The 25,949-nt window shown below is 41.9% G+C and overlaps 1 protein-coding gene across 2 annotated transcripts in view; it reads left to right on the forward strand.

Moving 5' to 3' along the window:
* NTN4 (netrin 4) overlaps positions 1-25,949 on the forward strand; it is a 185,343-nt gene that overhangs the window by 83,202 nt on the left and 76,192 nt on the right. For both annotated transcript variants that reach the window (XM_077470221.1, XM_077470222.1), the window contains exon 3: positions 15,207-15,485. In XM_077470221.1, coding sequence (XP_077326347.1) covers positions 15,207-15,485 — 279 coding nt within the window. The remainder of the gene's footprint in view (positions 1-15,206; positions 15,486-25,949) is intronic.

The following is a 25,949-nucleotide window of genomic DNA, read 5'->3' on the forward strand; positions in this document are numbered from 1 at the left end:
TACTGACCAGAAATGCAACGCTTGTTTACGTGCCTTGTACAGGCACATTGTAAACAATGGGCTGCATTTTATATCAATAAAAAAACAAAATGCTGTACTGAGCTTTTTCAAGCTGTAGTGTGCAAGAGGCCTTACCATGCACACAGCATGCACCTTTAACTTTGCAGATTCAGCCTTGGTGATAAAAAATGTAGCATAGATTTATAATTTTTTTAAATGTTTTCTGTATGCAAGATACTGTATATTTGACTGCAGATGTTATAAATTAGGTGGGTAAACTACAGACAAACTGTCAGTTTTTCAGGTGGATCTGTGTGGGCCACCCATTGACTAATATGGGCAGGCGGGTGTCAGCGGAGATGTGACCGCTTCCACCCCCCTGCCACCTGAACCGCATAAGACAGACGTATACGTTCAACCATCCGTCTTGCAGATCGGATGAGATATGAAAACAAACATGCTGTCCGTTTTCGTCCGATCTCCCTATAGCAGTGTAGTTGGGCATTATGGGAAATGTAGTTCCAAAACATATGGGGTGCCAAGGTTCGCCATCACTGCCCTATAGAGATCAGCGGGACACTGAGTTGAGCAGAGACGGACCTGTCATCCGCCGGCTCAGCGGAGATCAACGGAGAGATCTCCCGCTGAACTGCGGTTCTCCTCTTAGCGGATCCACCCTGTGTGAAAGGGGACCATTCATTTAAGCAAATTACACAGTCCCTCCATAGTAGATGGTCAGGAAAGAGAATACATGTTAGTGTAGCACTAAACAAGTGATAAAAGCATGAGTAGGGTTTAAAATATCACCAGGGAGGTCAAGAGAAAATGTTATGAAAAAAACTATAAAGTAGGCCACATGCAAAAACCACTCTGCAGGTTTATAATTCAATAGTTTTGGTCAATAAGAATGAACAAACACATGTCATTTGCAAGTGCTTCTGATTAGTTAGAGCATGTACATACTGTAAATCTGTGCCCGGGGAATTGGATTTTGGTCAATAGTTAGGATATCATTGTGATTTACGACCCTAAATTGTCGATCGCATCTGTTTCTGCTGTATAATCTCATAATTTGCTCAGTAAATATACAATCATAATCATGAACAAAGCATCTCAGTGCTGCTGATTGATGCAAAATGATTGATAATATGTCATCCTAGCTAACTGACTCAGTTTAATTGAATCTAATTGAAAATGAATCTAAGTCGATCGGAAGAGAAGTTCCAGCTATTGAGTTGTTTGAATGCAATTGCTTTGGTTGTTTTTTCTCTTTTTGATAGTTGATGTTTAACCACTTGACCACTGGGCACTAAACACCCTTAATAGCCAGCCAATTTTCAGCTTTCGGTGGTCTCACATTTTGAATGACAATTACTCAGTCATGCAACACTGGACCTATATGAAATTTTTGTCCTTTTTTTCACACAAATAGGGCTTTCTTTTGGTGGTATTTAATCACCGCTCGGTTTTTTATTTTTTGTGCTATAAAAGAAAAAATACCGAAAAAATTTTTTTAGCAAACACCCTGGAGAATACAATGGTGGTCGTTGCAACTTTTTATCTCGCACGGTATTTGCGCAGCAATTTTTTGAATGCTTTTTTTTGGGAAAAAAAACAGTTTTGTGCTTTAAAAAAAAAAACACAGTAAAGTTAGCCCAATTTTTGCATAATGTGAAAGATGAAGTTACGCTGAGTAAATAGATACCTAACATGTCACTCTTCAAAATTGCACACGCTCGTGGAATGGCGCCAAACGTCGCTACTTAAAAATCCCCATAGGTGACGCTTTAAATTTTTTTTACTGGTTATATGTTTTGAGTTACAGATGAGGTCTAGGGCTAGAATTATTGCTCTCGCTCTAACGTTCGCAGCGATACCTCACATGTGTGGTTTGAACACCGTTTTCATATGTGGGCGGGACTTACGTATGCGTTCGGTTCTGCATGCGAGCACATGGGGACAGGGGCGCTTTAAAACATTTTTTTTTTTTATTGTTCATTTTACTTTATTTATTTTAGTTTGACATTTTTTTCCCCAAAAATAAATTTTTTGATCACTTTTATTCCTATTACAAGGAATGTAAACATCCCTTGTAATAGGAATATGACATGACAGGTCCTCTTTACAGTGAGATATGGGGTCAATAAGACCCCACATCTCACCTCTAGGCTGGAAAGCCTGAAAAAAAAGATTCTGGATTTGATTGTATTGGCGAGTCGGTAGAAGCACCGGAGGGCGGCGGGAGGGGGGATGTCTATGGCTGGGTATTGCAGGGTATCACCGACTATGGCTGGGTATTGCAGGGTATCTCCGAGTATGGCTGGGTATCTCCAAGTATGGCAATTTATGGCAGGGTGTTGCAGAGTATTGGCAGGGTATTGCAGAGTATTGGCTGGAATTTTACTGCAGAGTATTGGCGGGTGTTGCAGAGTATTGGCGGGTGTTGCAGAGTATTTCAGAGTATTTGCGGGTATTTCAGAGTATTTGCGGGTATTGCAGAGTATTTCAGAGTATTTGCGGGTATTGCAGAGTATTTGCGGGTATTGCAGAGTATTTCAGAGTATTTGCGGGTATTGCAGAGTATTTGCGGGTATTTCAGAGTATTTGCGGGTATTGCAGAGTATTTGTGGGTATTGCAGAGTATTTCAGAGTATTTGCGGGTATTGCAGAGTATTTGCGGGTATTGCAGAGTATTGCAGAGTATTTGTGGGTATTACAGAGTATTTGTGGGTATTACAGAGTATTTGCGGGTATTGCAGAGTATTTGCGGGTATTGCAGAGTATTTCAGAGTATTTGCGGGTATTGCAGAGTATTTGCGGGTATTGCAGAGTATTTGTGGGTATTGCAGAGTATTTGCGGGTATTTCAGAGTATTTGCGGGTATTGCAGAGTATTTGCGGGTATTGCAGAGTATTTGTGGGTATTGCAGAGTATTTCAGAGTATTTGCGGGTATTGCAGAGTATTGCAGAGTATTTGTGGGTATTACAGAGTATTTGTGGGTATTACAGAGTATTTGTGGGTATTGCAGAGTATTGCAGAGTATTTGCTGGTAATGCAGAGTATTGCAAAGTATTGCAGAGTAATGGCAGGGAATTGAGGGGTTAAATTTCGGTGAGCAGCGATGTGGGCACTGCAGATGCAGCCCACAGCGTTGCTGACACCGATCTCTTCCCCCTCCGCTGTACCGATCGGTACAGAGACGGAGCGATCACATGGTAAACGGCCGCGATGACCCGGCGGTCACAGATGCTCTCGAGTGCGCGCCCCAGGGGGCACGCGAGAGCGGAGTTCTGGGAGGATGTCATATGACGGCCTCCCAGAGTTAAACAACCGCCCTGTAGCCGTCATTCGGCTATGGGCCGGTTGTTAAGTGGTTAATAAAGTTGTACAGTTATGACCTTTTCAGCACCTAGACTAACGTGATGATACTGAGAACATGTTACCTTTCTCTCACTTTTCTGTAGAAGATAGAAAAAAAAGCTAGGCTGGGGCTCAGCAACGCCCTAGACACACAATAGATCTAGACTATCATAAAAGGGAAAAGTGTGTATTTTTCAACCTTTTGCTATCTAATAAGCAACACCCAGTCTGGTTTTAGCTTTCAGTGTGTGTAAAGTAATAGCCACAGCGTTTTTAATTATATAGTTTCAAAATTAATACTAAAGTAGACCTTCACCCTCATTTTACAAATTTCCTAATTTTATTTCTCATACTCCCTTTTGATGGAATTACATATATTATTATCTTCTTTTTCCTCAAATACTTTTTTTGAAGCTTCCCCCCTCTCCATTTCTGGATTTCTTGCTTAGACAAGAATGGCATTGCATATATTCACTGTCCCCACTCCAAAAGTGATGGGTGTGCATCTCTGAACATTACTATAGAACACTGGACTATGTTTGGAATGTATTCACCTCACGCTTAACTACTTTTCAAACTTGGTGCTAAAATTCAACCACTCCAGGTGTTAATTACACCACTGGTTGCATACTGTTTACAGAGTTTAAAGTGGATGTAAACCCGATTCATGAAATTAGAGCTGGGCAGATATATCTGTAGTGTTTTCTTATCTCTCTTAAAAGCACTGAGTTCCATGGCTTTCTGCTGCTCCATTCTTCTGTTATCAGCATGATAACTGCTGACAAGTTCTCTGTCAACTGCGATAAAACCATGCTGAAATTTGTGTTGGGGAGGTTGCTATAAATAGATTAGCAGAGAGCTGAACTATTCACAGAACCTCTCTGCAAGTCCCTACCTATGTGGAGTGGGGCTGTGTGCCTTTCCTCCAATCAGCTGTCTTGGCTGTATGCCAAGAATCCACTCCCAGTGCTGAACAGAAAGAGAAAATCTGTAACATGATTTGCACTTTCTAAAGAATATAGGAAGCTGAAGACAGCAAATATACATGAAAAACGTATGTAGGGAGATTTCTTTCATCTCTGTGTATCATCTGAGACAGTACTGCTTATAGACATGTTTACCCTATACTCCGTACCCTATTCTATGAGTACCCCACCAGATACTCACTTGTATCTATGGCGGAGACCAGGCAAAAGGAGCCAATGAAAAATTGAAGCCGAATATTCCCTCTGTCAAAGGCCCGCACAACCCTCAAGCTCAGAGTGACAATGCTCCCCTTGAACCGGAGAAAGTCTCAACATCCAATTATATTGTAGGCAGGCAGAAAGCTGCCTGTTTGCCTAAAGCAAACCTCTTGGCAACTATTTAATATTTCCTCGGGCATACAATGACCTTAATTCAGCCATCTTAGTCCAGGGCTCAAAAACGCTACTCCTATTCCCCTTTGTCAACCAGAGCAGGTTCCTATTATGCCAATCCTAGAAGAAATTAAGAGGATACTGAAGAAATATTAGAGCAAGCTTTGAAAAGCGTTTCTGCCCCAGATTGTCACTATATTGAAGAGGGAGCTTCACACAACATGCTTACTAGCATTGAAAAACACCTTGCCGCTGTCGACAAAAACCTTGGCATTGTGCAAGCTGACTCTATTCTGTCTCACTATGTCCTTTTGGGTACAAAGATACCTACAAAACCCTACAAAACATTCCATGTTCATGAACAGATAGAATGTGCAGCCTAAGATGACTGGATCACTCTTGAAAAAAATTTCAATACCAAGATCGTTAATAAACTCTATCTAGTGGATAAAAAGAGTTCACAGAGGTGGGCTATTCCTGTAGTTGATCTTGCCATCTCAGTCCTAAACAAACATCCCTCTGTATCTATGGAAGATGTTCCTTCTTTCAAAGATTCTGCAGATAGAGAGTTTGAGATGCTCCTAAAAGCTTTTAGAAATCTTGCAGGCCCAGCCCTGCAACCAGCTCTTGTTGCAATTTGAGTGTGTCAAGCCCCTAGCTCCTGAAAACACAGAGCACCTATTCATTTTAACCAGGGCTCACGTTAAAATTCAGCCATTACCTTTTGACACAAGGCTTGGCCCACCAAGGCCACCAAGCCTTCCCTAAAGTTCTACAATGAAGAGGCACCCTCATACCTAAGAGTGGGGGAACATCTGTTACAGTTGCTTCTCTGGGTTCAATCAGAGGTGTCAAAGGGGTACAAAATTGAGTTAAAAACCCTATAACTTAATCACGTTCCTCTTTTAAATCAACCAATTTTGTTCCATTGTTGGCCTATCATGTTGCAAGCTGTTTTTCTCTTTGCATTGTACTGGGCTGTCTTAACAGAAAATTTTTAATTAAAAGAAAATCTGTCTAAGGAAAGTTACACTTTCAAAATGCCCTGAACCATCTCTTCTCCCAGGGACAGGTTCAAAGGCTTCTACTCAAATCTGTTCACGCCCAATGGAGGTATTTGTCCTATTCTGAATTAAAAAGTCAACCATTTTGCAGACAAAGAGAATAGATGGTCAATCAAGTTGCCTAATTACATTCACCCACCTCGTTAGTGCTTTCTGTGCTTTGCATTGACAGACAGCCACTTCTAGTATGTCATAATGTCCATTGGTCTGTTCTCGGCTCCCAAAGTGTTCACAAAGGTCTTAACACCTCTGCCTGCCCTGCTCAGAATTCAGGGCATCCAGGTCACAGGCTATCTAGACAACCTTCATCTGAAGGACTCCTCATTTGAAAATGTTCACAAGACAATTCAGATGTTCCAGGCCTTTGTCAGAGTGATCAATTTTAACTGCACTCCAGCCTTTCCTTACTTGGGTCTTGTCCTGGGCACATCCCAAACAAAATTCGCTCTACCAGAAAATAAAGTTCCTCCTCCAAAAAGCACATGCTTGAGTTTTGAGATCGAAGACACTTGCACATTGGGATTCTCTATGAAAGTAATAAGCCTAGCCCTAACTAGCAGTACCATTCTCCCAATGACATTCAAGAACTCTCCAACAAAATATTGTATCGTCTGGAACAAGCAGGCCCTATCTCTCAATTTGCCAATGCTCCTGTCCAGCCAACAAAGAAACTCCTTATCTGGGTGGATCACCACCCAGCCCTAACTGTGGGGAAGTTCTCCCTTTCCTATCACTTTAAAGTTAACACAACAGACACAAGTCTCTCAGGGTGGGGAGGAGTGTTCCAATCCAAAACTGTCCAAGGAACATGGTCATTGAGAGAAGCCACACCTCCTATTAACACCTTGGAGCTTGGAGCAGAAAAGCTGGCCCTACAGCACTGGTCCCTCTTCTGAAGGAACACCCAATCAGGGTACAGTCACACAATGCCAATAGGTGGTTGCCTACATCAACCATCAAGGGGATATTAGGAGTCTGGTTGCCTTGAAGGAGGCTAACCATATCATCACTTGGACAGAAACTCACTGTCTAACATTCTTTGCGGTGCACAATTCAGGAGTGGATTACTCAAAAGCAGATTCTCAATCGCCATCGCATGAGTCAAGGGGAATGGGCCCTTCAGATGATACAATCTGATATGTTAATAATGGGGGATTTCCAGATGTGGACATCCTAGCCTCCATATTCAACAATAAACTGCCGCTGTCTGTTGCCAGAACCAGGGACCCTCTAGTTCTAGCCTCAGATGCTTTGATAATCCTCTGCTCTCAGTTCTAATTTGCGCCTTCCCTCCAGTCTGTTTAATACAGCAATAGAGGAAAACCATGATTCTAATTGCACCAAACTGACCCAGAACAACCTGGTACAGAGACATACTTAGACTTCTAGCAGACAACCCCTGGCCTCACCCCAACAGACCAGATCTTAAAGTGGTTGTTAACCCACCAACGTAACTTTACATTTTCCTCTGTTTTTTACTGTAATGGCCCTTTGTGACTGTGCTGTATAAAAACAATGCTATATATACCTTGTTTACAGAGCGCCGGTCTACGCTTATTGACCCACCGCCGATCTCTTCTCTCGGCCCGACAGATGCAGTAGGCGGGGCCGGGGATCCCCCCTGACGTCAGGAGGGAGGGAGGAGAGAGGTGGTCCCGCCCGCTGTATCTGTTGGGCTGAGAAAGGAGTTAGGCGGCGGGTCAATGAGCGCAGATCAGCTCTCTGTAAACAAGGTATATACAGCATTATTATTATACAGCACAGTCGCAGGGGGCCATTACAGTAAACAACAGAGATTGTATTACAAATATACAGTAATTTGAGTAGCCAGACTGGAGGAGATGGCTCAGACACGGAGCTAACAGGTAGAGAGGGTAGAGAGGTGAGGAGGGGGGAAAGGATGGAGGAGAGGACACAGGAGACATAGAGCAGGTTGCGGCTGATGGGGGCACATATGCTGACAGTGGTGTTAGGGCTCAGCAGCTCTGATATATCATGGCTAACGTACAGGAGGAGGGTAGAAACTGTCAGAATCTGCAAGGTATTACAGGTGATACAGGGGGGCCAATTTACACAGCACAAGCACTGTGTGGTATAACATTCTTTATAGGAACAAGATCTTTTTTTTATTCCATCCTGCCTCTCAGTTTCTGGCAGTTTCTTGTGGTGCCTTTATTAAAAAATTTCTCTTTTATTTGGATATTATTGAATTACTAAGCATACAGTTAGGTAAAAAAAAACAAAAACATAACTTTCTAACTAGATAAATTATAAAAAGCTGTAGAATAAATGAACATGTGCATGCATGCCCACAATAATTTCTTTGCATGATCAAACTGATGCTTTGCTTGTGTGGTTTTGGTTTTTATTGCACAGTATCTTAATCAGCTTCTTAATTTTAAACAAATTTGTAACTGATTAATTGCATAATTACTAAAGAATGTATTCATTAGCTACCAGTATGTTCTAAAGCCCCAAGATATGTTCTAAATACCATGTTGATATTTAACTCAAGTGATATTTATGCATAAAGCTGCCTATACTTATTTAATGCAAGCGTACTGAAAATTTCTAAGGTTTTATAATAAGAAGGATCCATAGGAGGCTAGTGACATATGGGGTTAGACCAGTTGTGCATCAGTAGTAATTCACATTGAGATGCCAGTGATGAGAGCTTTATTGTTTGTCCACTTGGGACTCAGCCATGGGACACTTAGGACTGGAGACATCAGAGATTACTAGACCTAAATCCATTTATAAAGACTTTACAGATGTTATACAAACTCCTTCAAACCTTCCCAAGGCATTTGGGTAGCACAACTTTCCGAAGGTTACTTTTGAATGTTCATCCACAGGTTAGGTGCTGTAGCAATTAACAATTTTTGGATACTGATGATTTCTCATTTGGCTGATTTAAGTTTATTTGGCCAATGGATATATACAGTATATGCATCATTCTTTACTTTACTTTGAGAAGTGTCTATCCCTGTGGAATGTTTTCTGTAAATAATAACAATGAATGTACAGGGGTTGGACAAAAATATGGAAACACCAGGTAAAAATAAATTGTTACCTAATATGGTGTTGGACTGTCTTTGGATAAACAAGACAGTCCGAATTCTCCTGGGAATTGACAACTATAAGTTTTGGATGGTGAAGAGTGGAATCTGGTCCCACTTTTCATGCAAAAATTGTTGCAGGTCTCGCAGAGATGTCGGAGGCAGAAAATGAGCCAGTTTCCCCCCGAAACTGTATATGCCGTCATAACCTTTGATACTGTAGCTCACAACACTGCAAATAAATTGCCAACTTCAGTCACAGAGGCACCAGCTAAGCGAGCACCAACAAAATTTGCCCTCTGTGAAACTCCGTAAGCTCTGACATGACTCTGTACTACTAGCAGCGCACGCAGTGAATGACAAAAGTGAGGCTTCCAACCTGTTAGCTAGGTGTCTCGTTACACAGCGGAAGCAAAGGAATGCGCGGAAAGGGGTAATAACCTGTGGTGCTAGGGGTTTCAAAAAAGGTCAGCTGATGGGAATGTTCTAGGGGGCCTCTAGAAAAGGTAATTTAGGGCCACCTGACCCCCCAGAACATCCCAGAAATTCCCAGGACCCCTATTTAAGCAGGAGGACAAGGGGGATCTTTGCCAGTCACCAGAGGGATATTTGAAGAGCACCCCAGTGATTTGGGCTAATTTAGTTTACAGTGATTAAAAGAGTTGTATTGTTAATTGTTTATATTTGTGAAAATCAATAAACAAGGATGTGGCCATTAATAACCACTTTCCCTCCGGAAGATTTACCCCCTTCACGATTAGGCAATTTTTCTGCTTTTTGGCACTGCGTTACTTTAACTGATAATTGCGTGGTCATGCAATGCTGTACAGAAACAAAATGTATTGTTTCTGTACAGTGGTAGTGGTGGTATATGATTACCACTGGGGTCAAAACATTTAAAAAACAAAACAACATTTTTTACTTTCTGCTATTAAACATATCCAATAAAGGAATTTAAAAAATGTAATTTCTTCATAAATGTAGGCCAATATTTTTAGTAAAAAATCCCAATAAGTATATATTGATTGGTTTATGCAAACGCCATAGTGTCTACAAACTATGATATACAGTATCTCACAAAAGTGAGTACACCCCCCCCCCCCCCCCCCACATCTTGTTAAATATTTTATTATATCTTTATATGTGACAACACCGAAAAAATGACACTTTGCTACAATGTAAACTAGTGACTGTACAGCTGGTATAACAGTGTAAATTTGCTGTCCCCTCAAAATAACTCAATGCCCAGCCATTAATGTCTATACCGCTGGCAACAAAAGTGAGTACACCCCTAAGTGAAAATGTCCGAATTGGGCCCAGTTAGCCATATTCCCTCCCCGGTGTCATGCAACTCGTTAGTGTTACAAGGTCTTAGGTGTAAATGGGGAGTAGGTGTGTTATATTTGCTGTTATCGCTCTACTGACTACTGGTTACTAGAAGTTCAGCATGGCAAAGAACTCTGAGGATCTGAAAAAAATGAATTGTTGCTCTACATAAAGATGACCTAGACTATAAGAAGATTGCCAAGACCCTGAAACTGAGCTGCAGCATGGCGGCCAAGACCATACAGCGGTTTAAGAGGACAGGTTCCACTCAAGTCAGGCCTCGCCATGGTCGACCAAAGAAGTTGAGTGCACATGCTCAGTGTCATATCCAGAGGTTGCTCTTGGAAAATAGATGTGTGCCAGCATTGCTGCAGAGGTTGAAGGGGGTGTGGGGTCAGCCTGTCAGTGGCTGTCATCCCAGAAGGAAGCCTCTTCTAAAGATAATTCACACGACAGCCCGCAAACAGTTTTCTGAAGACAAGCAGGTTAGGACATTAATTACTGGAATCATGTGCTGTGGTCTGATGAGACCAAGATAAACTTATTTGGTTCAGATGATGTCAAGCGTGTGTAGCGGCAACCAGGTGAGGAGTACAAAGACAAATGTGTCTTTCGTACAGTCAAGCATGTTGGTGGGAGTGTCATGGTCTGGGGCTGCATGAGTGCTGCCAGCACTGGGGAGCTACAGTTCGTTGAGGGAACCATGAATGCCAACGTGCACTGTGACATACTGAAGCAGAGCATATGCCCTCCCTTCAGAGATTGGGCCGCAGGGCAGTATTTCAACATAACGACCTCAAACACACCTCCAAGACAACACTGCCTTGCTAAAGAAACTGAGGGGAAAGGTGATGGACTGGCCAAGCATGTCTCCAGACCTAAACCCTATTGAGCATCTGTGGGGTATCCTCAAACAGAAGGTGGAGGAGCTCAAGGTCTCTAACATCCACCAGTTCCGTGATGTCGTCATGGAGGAGTGGAAGAGGACTCCAATGGCAACCTGTGAAGCTCTGGTGAATGCCATGCCCAAGAGGGTTAAGGCAGTGCTGGAATATAATGGTGGCCATACAAAAGATTGACACTTTGAGCCCAATTTGGACATTTTCACTTAGGGTGTACTCACTTTTGTTGCCAGCGGTTTAGACATTAATGGATGTGTGTTAAAGCGGGGTACCACCCTAAAGTGGAACTTCCTCTCATCTGAACCCTCCCCCCCCTCCGGTGTCACAGTTTCCACCTTTCAGGGGGGAGGGGGGTGCAGATACCTGTCTAAGACAGGTATTTGCACCCACTTCTAGGCATAGACTCCCACGGGAGTCTATGCCGTTTCCTGTCCCGGCGCGTTGTCTGCTAGGACACACGGGTCCCAGAGACAGCACGGACCATTCCTATTGCGCTGATTTTATAACAGTAAGTTTATGTACATATACATTATATAAATAAAAGGATGTTTTGATTCAAATAATGGTGTCACGGTATGTACCTAAAAGTACCCCTAACGTTGTGTGTATGTTCTGTGATTCTGTGTTGGCAGAATGAAAAAGAGAACACCAACTCTGATCCAGCTCTATATTTTACCTTTGATGGATGGTTCTTAAATCTAATTGTATTTATACCAAAACATATCTCCAAATGTGCTTCTCTCCTATGACCAACTGGTTTGACTCCTTACTTGACTTCCAGTTATCATGCAGGTTACCTTCTGGTACTTATCCCATCAGTCTGTTTTGGTCTTGACCTGTTTTATGACCTATTTGTATTTCAGGGCTTTTCATGCACAGTATACTAGATAGGTTGTTGGAGCACCAGAGTACCAGACCATGCAAAAAAAGTGTGGCAAAAACACGGTTTTGTTGATCAAGCCTTTATAGAACATTTCCTAATGCATTTTATAAGTAGCAGACATTCCTTTTTTTCATTTTTTTTTCTTTATGTCCTTACAAAGGTGTTGCACTTGCCTGCTGCTTGCCTACAGCCAAGTGCAACACAATATACATTTCAGGGTAATTATAAATGGTATGTCTGGTCTGAAAGAGTAGATTTACAGGGTTACTAGAGTTACCAAAGTTAAATGATGGGTATTTTCTTTCTGCTTAGGTTCAGCTGCTCATGTAGCAATAAATCACTAACTAGTAGAGTACAGTACACATTGTTGTGCACACACTGGCAGCAAAAGATGATACTTTCTTGGTATCGACGCAGCTATTGTTACACGTTAATATTAGATGTGTCCCAGACGGAACCACAAGAGTCTTGGTAATGATGTAACTCAAATGGTTTGAATATTTCCCTAAGGCAAGTACTTCTATTAACTACAGGTTCACTGAGTAGCACGATGCCTATTAGCCAGGTGTGCTTAGCTCTTTTCTCTATAACCTGTTAGATTTAACTGTACTCTTTATTTGCAGATATGCTTCTATATCAAATAATACCATGCTGTTAGGGAGTTCTACAACTCAGTCACCAACACACGATTCAGAGTTAGTGAATGGTATTTTATATGCACATGTTAACATATGGTTTACTACATGTAGACTTAGCAGATAGCAGTAGCCAAGACTCAGATATAATAGGGAGCGGTTGGTGCTGTATTTTGGGGGGGGGGGGGTGGCAACCAGGCCAGTAGTCATACACGGAATATCAGCCAGAGATAAAGCAGCAAGCAGAGTCAGGAGGAAGCCAGAGTCATACATTGGTAAACAGGCAGCAGTGGAGTCCAATGAGCAACCCAAAGGTCATACACAGATCAGCAGGCAGAAGTGGGTCAGTGGAACAAGCTGAGGGAATGGAGACGAGACAAGACAGGAAACCCAATAACAAACAGGAACAGAACTCAGGAACACATGGGGGAGCTGAAGATCATCCAGCAACTAGTAGCTGATGCTGCTGGCTTTAAATAGGCCATCTGGGTGCCAGTGCGTACGTGCGCACATTATTCTTTGAGACCTTTAGAGCCAGTGTGCGCATGCATATTAGCTTTGGCAAATTTCTATGTGCCAATGGTGAATTTCTATGTGTCAGTCTATGATTCTGCTGGGCATTAGCAGATATGCCATTTCTTCTGCGGGCTGTTCTCTGACACCACGGTACTACCTACTGGGGTTTGCATGTCCTTCTTGTACCTGAGGGGGTTTCCTCCCTGTGTAAATTGGCCCTATTATGTGTATGTATGAATGTGAGTTGAAGTGGGAGTAAATTTCTATGGACGATTTTTATCTATAGGAACGCTTATAGTAAGGCTTACTTATAGGTAAAGTAAATTTCTCCTAGATATGCACCGTTTAGGAGATATTTACCTGTGAAGCCGCTGGTGCATGCACTCCAAAGGAACGGCATTCCGCAATGTTCCTTCAGAGCCCTGTGCCAACCCGAAAGGAAGACTGGGTGACGATAGAAGCCCTGTCAGGGGTGGCGAAGTAACGCTGGAGGACTTCTTTTTAACCTAGCACATTATAACTTTGCCCTGCAAGTTTAAAAAAAAAATGCAGTACGCTTTAAGGACCTTCGATTATAGACTCCTTAATGGCAGGGACTGATGTGAATGTACAATATATATATATGTAAAGTGCTGCAAACATTGATGGCGCTATAGAAATATCTGTAAAAATAATATTGAATGTGTTGGAAATTCTGCTCAGTAAGCTGTTTTCCTCTAAAGATAACAGTGGCATTGGTGTGTGCTGTGGCCATAGGGAAGCCATACCTGGTCCAGGGCCGTCTTTAAGGCAGGGCAAAAGGGGCAGCTGCCCTGGGCCCTGTCATTGTTGTGGAGCCCAAAGCAGCTGCCTACTTGCCAACTATCCCAGTTTAAATTCCCTTGTCCCTTGAAGTTTTAGTCCTGTACGTGTGTCGATAACTCAGTGTGAAGTGCTGGTACTAATGCTGCTCAGCTCTGCCCTATTGTTGTGTACAGATGACTCACCTGTACACCCTGTGTTTACATGTAAATAACCAGCATTCATATGTAAAAGAGGGCAACATTACTAAGTATATAGCTGCGGCTGGTGGCATTGATATGTAAATAAAGGTGGCAGTCAAATGTAGATCATGCCCCCCTGCAGTGAGGAGATGATGTGCTGCAACCTCTAGCAACCATTCAGTGAGCAGTATTACTGTACAGTAATCTCTAGCAACCAATTAACAAGCACAAATCATTTGCTGTAACCTCTAGCAACTAATCAGTGAGCCGTAAGGTGCGCTGTAACATTTAGCAACTAATCAGTGAGTCGTAATGTGTGCTGTAACCTCTAGCAACTAATCAGTGAGCCGTAAGGTGCGCTGTAACCTTTAGCAACTAATCAGTGAGTCGTAATGTGCGCTGTCATCTCTAGCAACTAATCAGTGAGTCGTAATGTGCGCTGTAACCTCTAGCAACCAGATGGAGGAAGTTTTTGAAGGACAGCTTCAATAAAAAATAAGCAACGCAACTATCTCTTTCAGAAGAAAGTAAGAAATGCCATTCTCCATATTTCTTTTCAGGTTGTTTACTTTAAAGCAAATATATATTTTTTAACACTTTAGAAACTTGTGTGAATGTAAGGGCATATTCCCTTTTAGGTAACCCTTCTTTCATTTTGTGTATGCTGCTTGTTATTAGGAATGGGATCAGGCTTGTTTGGGATCCCACCTGCCCGATCCCGCCAGGAAGCCGACACTGCATGCGGCTAATCACAGGCAGTGAGACATTTCCTGATCCGCAGCTGCACAGATTGAAATGTCTCTCTGCCTGTGATTAGCCGTGTACAGTGTCGGCTTCCTGGCAGGATTGAGCAGGTGGGATCCCCGAACACACCCGAGCCGATCTTTACTTGTTACCATCAACCAAGGATTGCAATTGTAGTGGTTGTTGCTGTGTGCATTGATCTCAACAAGAGTGCACATACCTCACACTGCCTGTTGTTCTCAGTGCTAGGTGTATGGGTGGGAGTTTAGTCATTCTAATCAGCAACACATTTCTATGGCTCCCTATAGTAATAGACCTGGATATGTTTTGTTTTAATTTACCATTAAAATCTCATGTATTCACATTTTCCCGCAGGTTATTTTTCGAGCTATGCCACCTTACTATTCAACTGTGGATCCTTATAGTGAAGAAGCACAAGACAAACTAAAGATCACTAATCTCCGTGTTCAACTGCTGAAGCAACAGCTGTGTCCCTGCCACAACAAGGACTCAGACATCAAACCACAGTCTTTAGCCCACTATGCTGTTTATGACTTTATAGTTAAGGGAAGCTGCTTTTGCAATGGACATGCAGATCACTGCATTCCAACTGATGGATTTCGACAAGCCCGGACAACCAGCAAACTCCAGGTGGTAAGTATAAAATTATTGTGCAATACTATTCAATGCAGGATATACATATTGTTGTTTAAAGTTTGTATACAGGAGACTGACTTGTGAAATTAGTCATGTCTGTATTCTTAAGACTAATGTTCAGAGCGAACCATCTATGCACACTTTACTTTTTAATGTCTTTCTTAAATTTAAAAGAGATGAGACATTGTATAATCCCTTATTTATACTCTATGTACTGTATTTTATTTGTTCTATGTTGCGAAAATGCAGAGTAATGGTATAATCAGGAAATCTTTTTTTATTCATAACTGATACAAAAAAAGGTTAACTAAATGATTTTTTAATATTTCAGCATTGGCCTTAAATTACTCATGGTAAAACCTGAAAGATTTTCTTGGTTTTTCCAGCAAAATACAATACATCTGGAATCTGTTACAAAAATACAGCTAAAATATAATTAGAGTCTTATGGAAGCGGCCATTTCATAACTTATATAATGCATGTTGGATGTGGGGCTTTAACCCTGGAACTAGTACACAGAACTTTGGAGACGGCTTCTTAATGGATGAGAGATGGTTGCTTGATGAGAACCCTGTCATCTAGGTATTTTACTTTGTGATAGTCACTTTAAAATTTGTTTATGAACAGAAGAAACATAATCATAAATATCAAGTATGTGTATAGCAGCAGTAATAATCAATTGTTTAGACAGGGAGCAACTGGATATAGTAGTTTAAACAGGTGCAAATTTGGAAGCAATTTTGCAAAACAGGGTCAGAAAGGCAATGAACATAAATAAATTGCAGAATAATACAAAATAAATTATGCAAGCTGCACAAACATGGACTCTTCATAGCAATATCCCTCAGTCAGGGTAACATATGGGTGCATACACATCTTTATAAGACTTTTGTCCAAAAAAACTGTGATTCTGTGTGAAGGGGGTGTGTCCCTTCCCTCCAGTCAGCTCTCAGAACTCTCCTCACTGAGCTGCAGGATGTATTTCAGCTCTGCCCCCTGGTTTCTGACAGCTCAGACAAGCTTTATAAATGCTGGACTTTGAATGGCTGTAAAGAAGAGAAGACTGTAGGTAAACAGGTAAAATGTACATAGGATGATTTGTTTCATGTATGTGTATCACCTTAGGCCAGTTACTTCACTGGGTATATGTAAGAGTTTACAACCACTTTAAACTATGCAGTAGGTTGAATGCAAATATGTAATAGGCTATCCCAGGTGTTTTTTCCTGATGTGTCATTATTCAGAAAGAGTAGTTTTACTATTCTGGCTCTTTGTTAGGCTAAAGGCTCCTGATAGCTGGCAAAGTTTTAGAATTTTATATCGAAGTCCCAGATGGTAGAAATATCTAAATGCTTTTCTCAATGGTGACTGTTATCCAAGAATAAACTTGTATGGAGAGCTTTTTTATCACTACATCCATACTAAGTTTATGTGATCATACAAATCATGTGTTAGACTGTGTGGTGGCAGTTTCTTGGCACCATCACTCTTCTTGCAGATGGTGTGCTTGTGTCACTGTGAGATCAAAACCAGGCACTGCGTTACAATGGTGCAGGCAGGATCACTGCAGTGCTGATGCGCCAATCTCAGCGCATCGCACTGTTCGCTTTCTTTTGTTGAATTTTATTGAAATGTGACATTTCATTAAATTCAGTCGGCCGCTGCGAGATTCGAGGCGTTGGATTGCTTTGAACAGTGCTGAAAAGAAGTATGGCCTGCTTTACTTTTTTCACTGCGACCATCTGCACACTACGTAATGATGTAGTGTGTACTGGCCACACAGGAGACGAGGAATTTTCCCTTCTCTCTTGGCGGGACAGCAATAGAATAGCTGTCCAATGCCGTCTCATCACACCTTGTGGGAATAGACCCTTATTATATAGGGCAGGTTATGGAATGGACAAATGTGTGCTTGGTATTAACTAGATGCCGACCGGACCATAGCCGAAACATGGCTACAGCGCGGTCGGCTTATTCTGGGAGAGCGTCCATACCTGGGGCGCACACCCGGAAATATCCATGACCGGTAGACCCGGCGCATCACAGTAAATGGCCGCTGATGGTGGCCGTTTACCACGTGATTGCTCTGTCAAATGACGGAGCGATCACACCAACAAACCAGCGTCACGTCTGGTTCCTCTCTCCCCTCTCTGTACCGACAGTGTGAGGGGAGAGGGGAGAGATTGTTTGCAGCAGTGCTGTGGGCTGGATGTGTAGTGCCCACAGCGCTGCTCAGTGCCCATTCCAGCCACATCCATACTTTGCCATACTCTGCCATACTCTGCAATGCTCATCCATCCATCCATACTCTGCAATACTCATCCGTCCATCCATACTCTGCAATACTCATCCATCCATCCATACTCTGCAATACTCATCCGTCCATCCATACTCTGCAACACTCATCCGTCCATCCATACTCTTCAATACTTATCCATCCATCCATACTCTGCAGTACTCATCCATCCATCCATACTCTTCAATACTCAGCCATCCACATCCATGGCTCATCCATGCCACATCAGTTCGCATCCATGCTACTACAGTGCATCAAAGTGTAATTACACTTGAAATTTATGCCCCTAGAACGCCTGCTGGTGCTGCCTGCATGTTGGGCCTCTGTATGTGGCCATGCTGTGTAAAAGTCTCACACATGTGGTATCGTCATACTCAGGAGGAATATCAGAATGTATTTTGGGGTGTAATTTGTGGTATGCATATGCTGTGTGTGAGAAATAACCTGCTAATATGATAATTTTGTGAAAAGAAAAAGAAAATAACTTGATTTTGCAAAGAATTGTGGGAAAAAAATTACACCTTTTAAAAACCTCAACGTGCCTCTTTCTAAATTCCATGGAATGTCTACTTTCCAAAAAGGGGTAATTTGGGGGTATTTGTACTTTTCTGGCATGTTAGGGGTCAAGAAATGAAATAGGCCATCAATACTTCAGGTGTGATCAATTTTAAGAGATTGGCACCATAGTTTGTAGACTCTATAACTTTCACACAGACCAAATAATATACACCATTTTTGATTATTTTTACCAAAGATATGTAGCAGTATACATTTTGGCCAAAATTTATGAAGAAAAATTACTAATTTGCTAAATTTTAATAGAAACAAAGACTTTTTTGGTGGGTTTTTTTACAGAATTTTTTTAATTTATAGCGCAAAAATAAAAAAAACAGCGGTGATTAAATACCACCAAAAGAAAGCTCTATTTGTGTGAAAAAAAAGGACAAAAATTTCATATGGGTACAGTGTTGCATGACTGAGTAATTGTTATTCAAAGTGTGAGCGCACCGAAAACTGAAAATTGGTCTGGTTAGAAAGGGGGTTTAAGTTCCCAGTGGTCAAGTGGTTGAAACAGAAGGTTGCTATCCAGTGGTTTACCAAAGACTTGCATGACTAATAGTAGTGAAATGAAGCCTGTGGTCTGTCGCTGGACATTTATGGTAATTAGGATTTATTTTTTCTCTGACATGTATGTGATTGGTACATTTATATCATGTAGAAGTATAATGTGGTTTTATCCAAAAAGTGAGTGGTGCTTTGATCCTGAATAATCTGATATTAATGGTTGTATCATATTCCCCAAAGCATGTGGGTTCTATCTAAAATAAAAAGCATTATCTGGCACATTTACAACGTTCACTGATTATGCGTGAAATCTTAAACCACTCGAAATATATTAGGTTAGCCATTGTGACTCCACAGAGCAGTCCCTTTTGTAACCAACTCTTTAAGAATTTAACAGCATCAGATTTGATTTCTTCCTGGCATTCGCCGAGTTAAAGCAGTGTATGTGTAATCTTTCTAAATATGGCTTCAGGAATGATTTTAATCATTCTGATTCTTCAGATAAGTAGAATTGCTGGTTAATGATGATTAGGATTCTAAATCCTTTTATGTGGTTAGGTGATAAATTTATTTTTCTAATTGCAACTGAAAAATTGTGGCTGCTATCCAAATAGTAGCTGTAGGCTCAAAAAGGAACATCTTTTTTTCTTCTCTGCTTTTTTGTTAACCCATCCCACAACAGCATACCTATTTGGTGATTATTGTGTATGCTGCCATTCTTTTGGTAATTCCGTTTATAGTTTCTTAAAGATGAATTCCAGGTGTTGCAATTGTTTTAATGTTTGCCATACCTGTAGGTTCTCTGTGAAAGCTATAAATCGCTGTAGTAAGCTTCTACAGTGAGCTTCACTAGCTTCCAGGTCCTATGCCAAGGGGCTGCTAGCATTGTGAGCACACAATGACACTCGCTTGACACAAAGCTAAATCTAAAGCCTAGTACACACAATGAGAAAATACTGCTTTCGAAGTGATGGTACGATAATCTGATCATTGGTACACAGCTTTCGAGAGCCGATCACAACAATTCATGCAAAATAATCTGAAGGGACGAAGATGAAAATCTTTCTTGTACGATACCAGATCGAATGATTTTCATTTAATCAGTACAGTATTTGTCAGCAAAAAATTGTGTGACCAAGACTTCACATACCGGAATGAAAGAATACTGCCTGCATGGGTTTGCTCTGGGTACTTTGGTTTCCTCCAACACTCCAGAGACATGCTGGTAGGTTACTTGACTCCTGTAATTGGCCCTACTATGTGTCTGTATGAATGTGAGTTAGACCTTGTACACACGGTACAAAAATCAGAAGGGAAAATTCTGAAGAACAGTTGTCTGCGGATTTTTGGATCGTTAGTACGGTGCTTTCGACAGACGATTTGACTTTTACATCAGACAAAAGTTGGATGTGTAGGCTATAAAAATTTTGTCTGATGTGAACTCAACGCCTTATTTTTGGATGGTCAGTACAGAAATCCGTCACATAAAAGTCGAAAGTACAAACACGCATTCCCGGAATCAAGGAATGACTGTGAATCTAGAATTAACATTCGTGATGCGGCAATTGATGAAATGTCAAAATTCTCCTAATCTTCTTTAACCACTTGCTTACTGGGCACTTAAACCCCCCCTCAGTCCCAGACCAATTTTCAGCTTTCAGCGCTGATGCACTTTGAGTGACAATTGCGCGGTCATACAACACTGTACCCAAATTAAATTTTTATCATTTTTTTCCCACAAATAGAGCTTTCTTTTGGTGGTATTTAGTTACAGCTCGGAGTTTTATTTTTTGCTAAACAAACAAAAAAAGATGCAAAAAAAAAAAAAAAAAAATCATGTTTTAATAGTTTGTTATAAAATTTTGCAAACGGGTCATTTTTCTCCTTCATTGAAGTGCGCTGATTAGGCGGCACTGATAGGCTGCATTGGTGGGCACTGATGGGCTGCATTGGTGGGCACTGATGGGCTGCATTGGTGGGCACTGATAGGCTGCACTGGTGGGCACTGATAGGCATAGTTAAGGCGGCACTAATAGGCACAGATAAGGCGGCACCGATGGGCACAGATAAGGCGGCACTGATGGGCAAAGATGGGCACAGATAAGATGGCACGGATGGGTGGCACGGATAAGTGGCACGGATGGGTGGCACGGATGGGCACTGATAGGTACCACAGATAGATGGGACTGATGGGCACTGATAGGTGGCACTGATAGGTGGCTCTGATAGGTGGCACTGATGGGCGGCACTGCTGGGCACTGATGGGCGGCACTGCTGGGCACTGATGGGCGGCACTGGGGTGCAGCACCTATGAGGCAGATTTTGGGTGGCACTGTGGGTGGCACTGCTGGGTGGCACTGTGGGTGGCACTGTGGGCACTGCTGGGTGGCACTGTGGGCACTGCTGGGTGGCACTGTGGGCACTATGGGCACTGCTGGGTGGCACTGACAGGGGGGCACTTACTTTATTTCAGGATGGCACTGCGGGTGGCAGGTGGGCACTGGCAGGGGGCAGGTGTCCGCTTGAATTGTTGGCCGTGATCGGGACTGATGTCCCGAACACGGCCGCCGGCGATCGGCTTTTTTTTTTTCTCCTCGCGCTGTCAGCGCGAGGAGGAATACTAGCCGATTACCGGCTCCGTTTTATCACATGATCAGCTGTCATTGGCTGACAGCTGATCACGTGATAAGGGGTCGGGATCGACCCCTTACACGGATCGGTGATCAGGCGAGTCTCACGGACTCGCCGATCACAGAGCGCGCCGCGCGCGCCCCTCAGGGGGCGCGCAGGCCGCTCGTAACCGGGACGACGTCAATAGACGTTGTCCCGGCAATCTAGGTCCGCGCTAATGCCGTCATTCGGCAATAGCGCGGATCCCAAGTGGTTAATGGAATAATAATGAAGCTGCTTTGCATGTAGTTATGCCAAGCTCATTTTAAAAGTCATTTGTTTTGTATGACCTGAAAATAGCGAATCAACGTTCACCAACCTTCTACTAACATGAAATTAGCAGAAGGGGCCCCAAGGATGGCGCTTGAGAAATGAACGTCCTCTTTATGCTCTCATAGTACGTCACTACGTTCATGTTTGTCAAACGACAATTTGCGGATAGTTAGTATGCTAGACAAAATCCTGCACACACCCTTCTAACAAAAATTAGATGCTAATTCATCCAACAATCAGACCTTGTATACGAGGTTTAAAGTGGTTGTAAACCCTTTACATCCACGTTTACCTACAAGTAAGCCTAGAGCACCACTGATCAATCACTGATCATTGCGCTGCGTGCCCCCGGGGGCACGCACCAGCGGCTTATCCTGCTGGATGTCATATGACGCCCAGTCAGGATAATGGAGCTACATTTTGGATGTAAATCCACAATAGGGTGGGCGGAAAGTGGTTAAGCAACATTTAAAGCATGTGAACAATAATTTGTTTAATGTTCACTCTTATCTTTCAATGGCATGGCATGGCATTGTAGGGACTTGGACAAATTCTTGTCACTGGTGGCGCTCTTTTGTCCTGATGGGCCTCAAATGTATGGGTACTGCCTTGTGCAGGTATTTAAAGTTCCAAAAGACGTCAAACTCTTTAAAAATACAGCATCAAAACTTGTGCGGTTGCATGTTTGCCTTCTGCAATTTCAGTCAAATGAAAAGATCATTTTGTTAGCTAAATGTAACTCAATTACAATAAGGAAATGCACATATCTTAAACGTTTTGTCTAGATTACTCAATATTATACATTATTTTTGTAATTGTAAAAGGTGTGTTTTAAAGAGGACGTAAACCCTCTCTTAAAAAAAAAAAAAAAAAAAAACACACCCTGCAGGACAAAGGCATAATGAGCTACTATGCATAGCTCATTATGAATTACTTACCTGAGATCGTAGCCCCCACAGCGACCCTCGTTCATCTCCTCCATCACTGTCATATCTCCTGGAGTGTCTTCCGGGTATCGCTGCTCCGGCACTGTGACTGGCAGCGATGATGTCACTCCAGCGCATTCGCACGGGAGCCTTCAGTGACGGCATAATCGCCTTCACTAACGGCAGTGCGCCTGCGCTGTTAAAATATCAGTAAGTAAATTAACATTTATTTATTTGTTGAAAATGATAACATTTTTATGGTAAAATTACAAGCCAACAGAATCAGTGCAGTGGGATTTTACTCAATCACTGCTCCAACCATAAATGATTGATATTCTGCAGCATTTCACCTAAGAGTAGCCAGTAGTGGCAGCTTGGTGATTCTGCTGCTGGCAACATGTCAGAAAGACGTCAGTAAAACTCAGGTTAAAGTGGAAATACACACAGCCACAGGAAACATTTCACATGTATGCAGACAAGTGAAAATGACACACCCATACATTCTATATATAGATCTGTACACTTAGCTTTACTTTACAACATTCTGTATTTGAGAGTCAGCTTTTCATTATGCTTGCAAAGCAGTAGGTGGGGATATGACAAGAAAATCTCTTACTGTAATCAATGTCCATCACCAGTACCCGAAACCTTTTGCAAAACCTGACCATAACACTACATGAACATGCTAACTTTTTTCTCCTATCTTGCCAATCACAGGATGAATGGGGGCTTAAGGAAGTGAGACCATGAGGTTACTTGGTGTTGCTTATTATAGCCGGCAGATTTAAAGACAGATTGATGGAAAACCTGAGCGCGAACAGAAGAGAGCAGAGAATTATGAAGATAGGGGTAGTATGTGGCTGATTATTGTACGGTGCAAAATTGTAGGGTGAATCTCACTTTGATCAATTGATCAGATAAGTGTATTTCACTGATTGATTTAGCTTGTTGCCTGAATTTGTTCTAAAATCATGTAATGCAGATTGATCCAGCTATAAAAAATACATGTAAGCTACTGTCTACTAAGTTCTGTCATTAAAACAAGTTGCAGCCAAGGAATCAAGAGGTTTATTTAGTGGAATGAGAAGCAAGGCATTTCCCCTTAAACTCAAAGGAATGTCATGTGAACTAGGGAATTATTTGGTACCATGCTCTAAAGGAACTTCCACTCTTCAATGTTCATTGAATAAGTGAGTTCATGCAGGGTTCAGCAAATATGAAATCTCTCAAAGGAGCTTGTATATTAGCACTCTGCAAGCTACTCGTATGTACACAAAAGGAAATTTTTAGGTATGTAGAAATCTGTATGACAAATACTGCACTGGGCACTAGGGGCATGTCAGTGATTGCCACTACATAACTGGTTATAGATTGCTTTGTTTTTGTTTCCAAATATAACAAGGTGGAGTGATGCGCTAAAGATACACCATGAAAGCAATTATGCCAGCAATCACTGTCCTTTTACAGACTTTTTTCTAATCTCGTTACAATAAACTGTTTGTGTACAGAACAGCTTATTTTAACATTTTTTTTTTTTTTTATTCTTCAAAGAAAGTGGCAGAATTCAACCAGAATGTATCTCTTTAAAATAAGAAATTGAAATAGTTGTATTAGAAAATAAATAAAATTGTATCGTTCCCACAATACACTTTTGTGACAATGCAATTGCCTACCACCTACACAATTTATGAAATAGGAAGGTTTACTGAATGAACTGCTAATTAAGTGATTGTGGACAAGTAGTTCAAACTCTTTTCAACAAAAATATTTAACCACCAGTGTAGCTAGTCCTAGTTTTAATGCAAACCTGTACTGAGAGAAATATGGAGTCTACCATATTACCATCAATGTTTGGTAATATTATATACATCAATCAGCCATAACTTTATGACCACTGACAAGTTAAAGGATAAGTTCACCTTTGGGAACATGTTACATGCGCAACCTGTTTTTAGGGTGGAACGTGTAACCGCTCCTGCAGCCTCTCCCCGTTTCCCCTTCTTATTGTGACAGTGCGCTGGGTATCTTTCCTCCACACCGCTGTCACAATTTGAAAAGAATGCGGCCAAGCAGGGCTTGGCCCACACAGCCATGTCATTCATTCTCAGAGTTCTGTGAATGAATGAACTACAAGTACCGACATTCTTTGTGGCTGATGACTTGTAGTTCTCAATGAACTATCAGGGTGCTGATGAGCACTTTAGGTAGTTCATTGCCCTCTTTTAGTGGGATATGCACCCTGCCACACTGTAAAAATTGTAAAGATAAACTGTAAGAATGATTTAAGGAACACAACAGCCAGTTTGATGTGCTGACTTGGCCTCCAAATCTCAATCTAATTGAGCATCTGTGTGATGTGCTGGAAAAACAAGTCCGATCCATGGAGGTCCCATCTCATAACATGTAGGAATTTGCTGCTGATGGCTTGGTGCCAGAAACCGCAGCATACCTTCAGAGGTCTAGTGGGTCCATGTCTCAAGACAGGTCAGGGCTGTTTTGACAGCAAAAGAATGTTCCACTCAATATTGGGTGAATGGTCATAAACCTATGGCTGATTGTTTGTGTATGTATGTATACAGTATCTCACAAAAGTGAATACACCCCTCACATTTTTGTAAATATTTTATTATATCTTTTCATGTGACAACACTGCTACAATGTAAAGTAGTGAGTGTACAGCTTTTATAACAGTATACATTTGCTTTCCCCTGAAAATAACTCAATACACAGCCATTAATGTCTAAACGGTGTTTCAACAAAACTGAGTACATCCCTAAGTGAAAATGTCCAAATTGGGCCCAATTAGCCATTTTCCTTCCCCTGTGTCATGTGACTTGTTAGGGTTGCAAGGTCGAAGGTGTGAATGGGGAGCAGGTGTGTTAGATTTGGTGTTATCGCTCTCACTCTCTCATACTGGTCACTGGAAGTTCAACATGGCACCTCATGGCAAAGAACTCTCTGAGGATCTGAAAAAAAAAGAAAGGTTGCTCTAAATAAAGATAGCCTAGGCTATAAAAAGATTGCCAAGACCTTGAAAATGAGCTGCAGCATAGTGGCCAAGACCATACAGTGGTGCAACAGGACAGGTTCCACTCAGAACAGGCCTTGTCACGGTCGACCAAAGAAGTTGATTGCATGTGCCCAGCGTCATATCCAGAGGTTGTTTTTGTGAAATAGACATATGAGTGCTGCCAGCATTGCTGCAGAGGTTGAAGGGTGGGGGGTTAGCCT

Source organism: Lithobates pipiens, unplaced genomic scaffold, assembly GCF_037356315.1.
Source record: "Lithobates pipiens isolate NorthernLeopardFrog02 unplaced genomic scaffold, aLitPip1_a1.2 Scaffold_8, whole genome shotgun sequence".
NCBI lineage: Eukaryota > Metazoa > Chordata > Amphibia > Anura > Ranidae > Lithobates > Lithobates pipiens.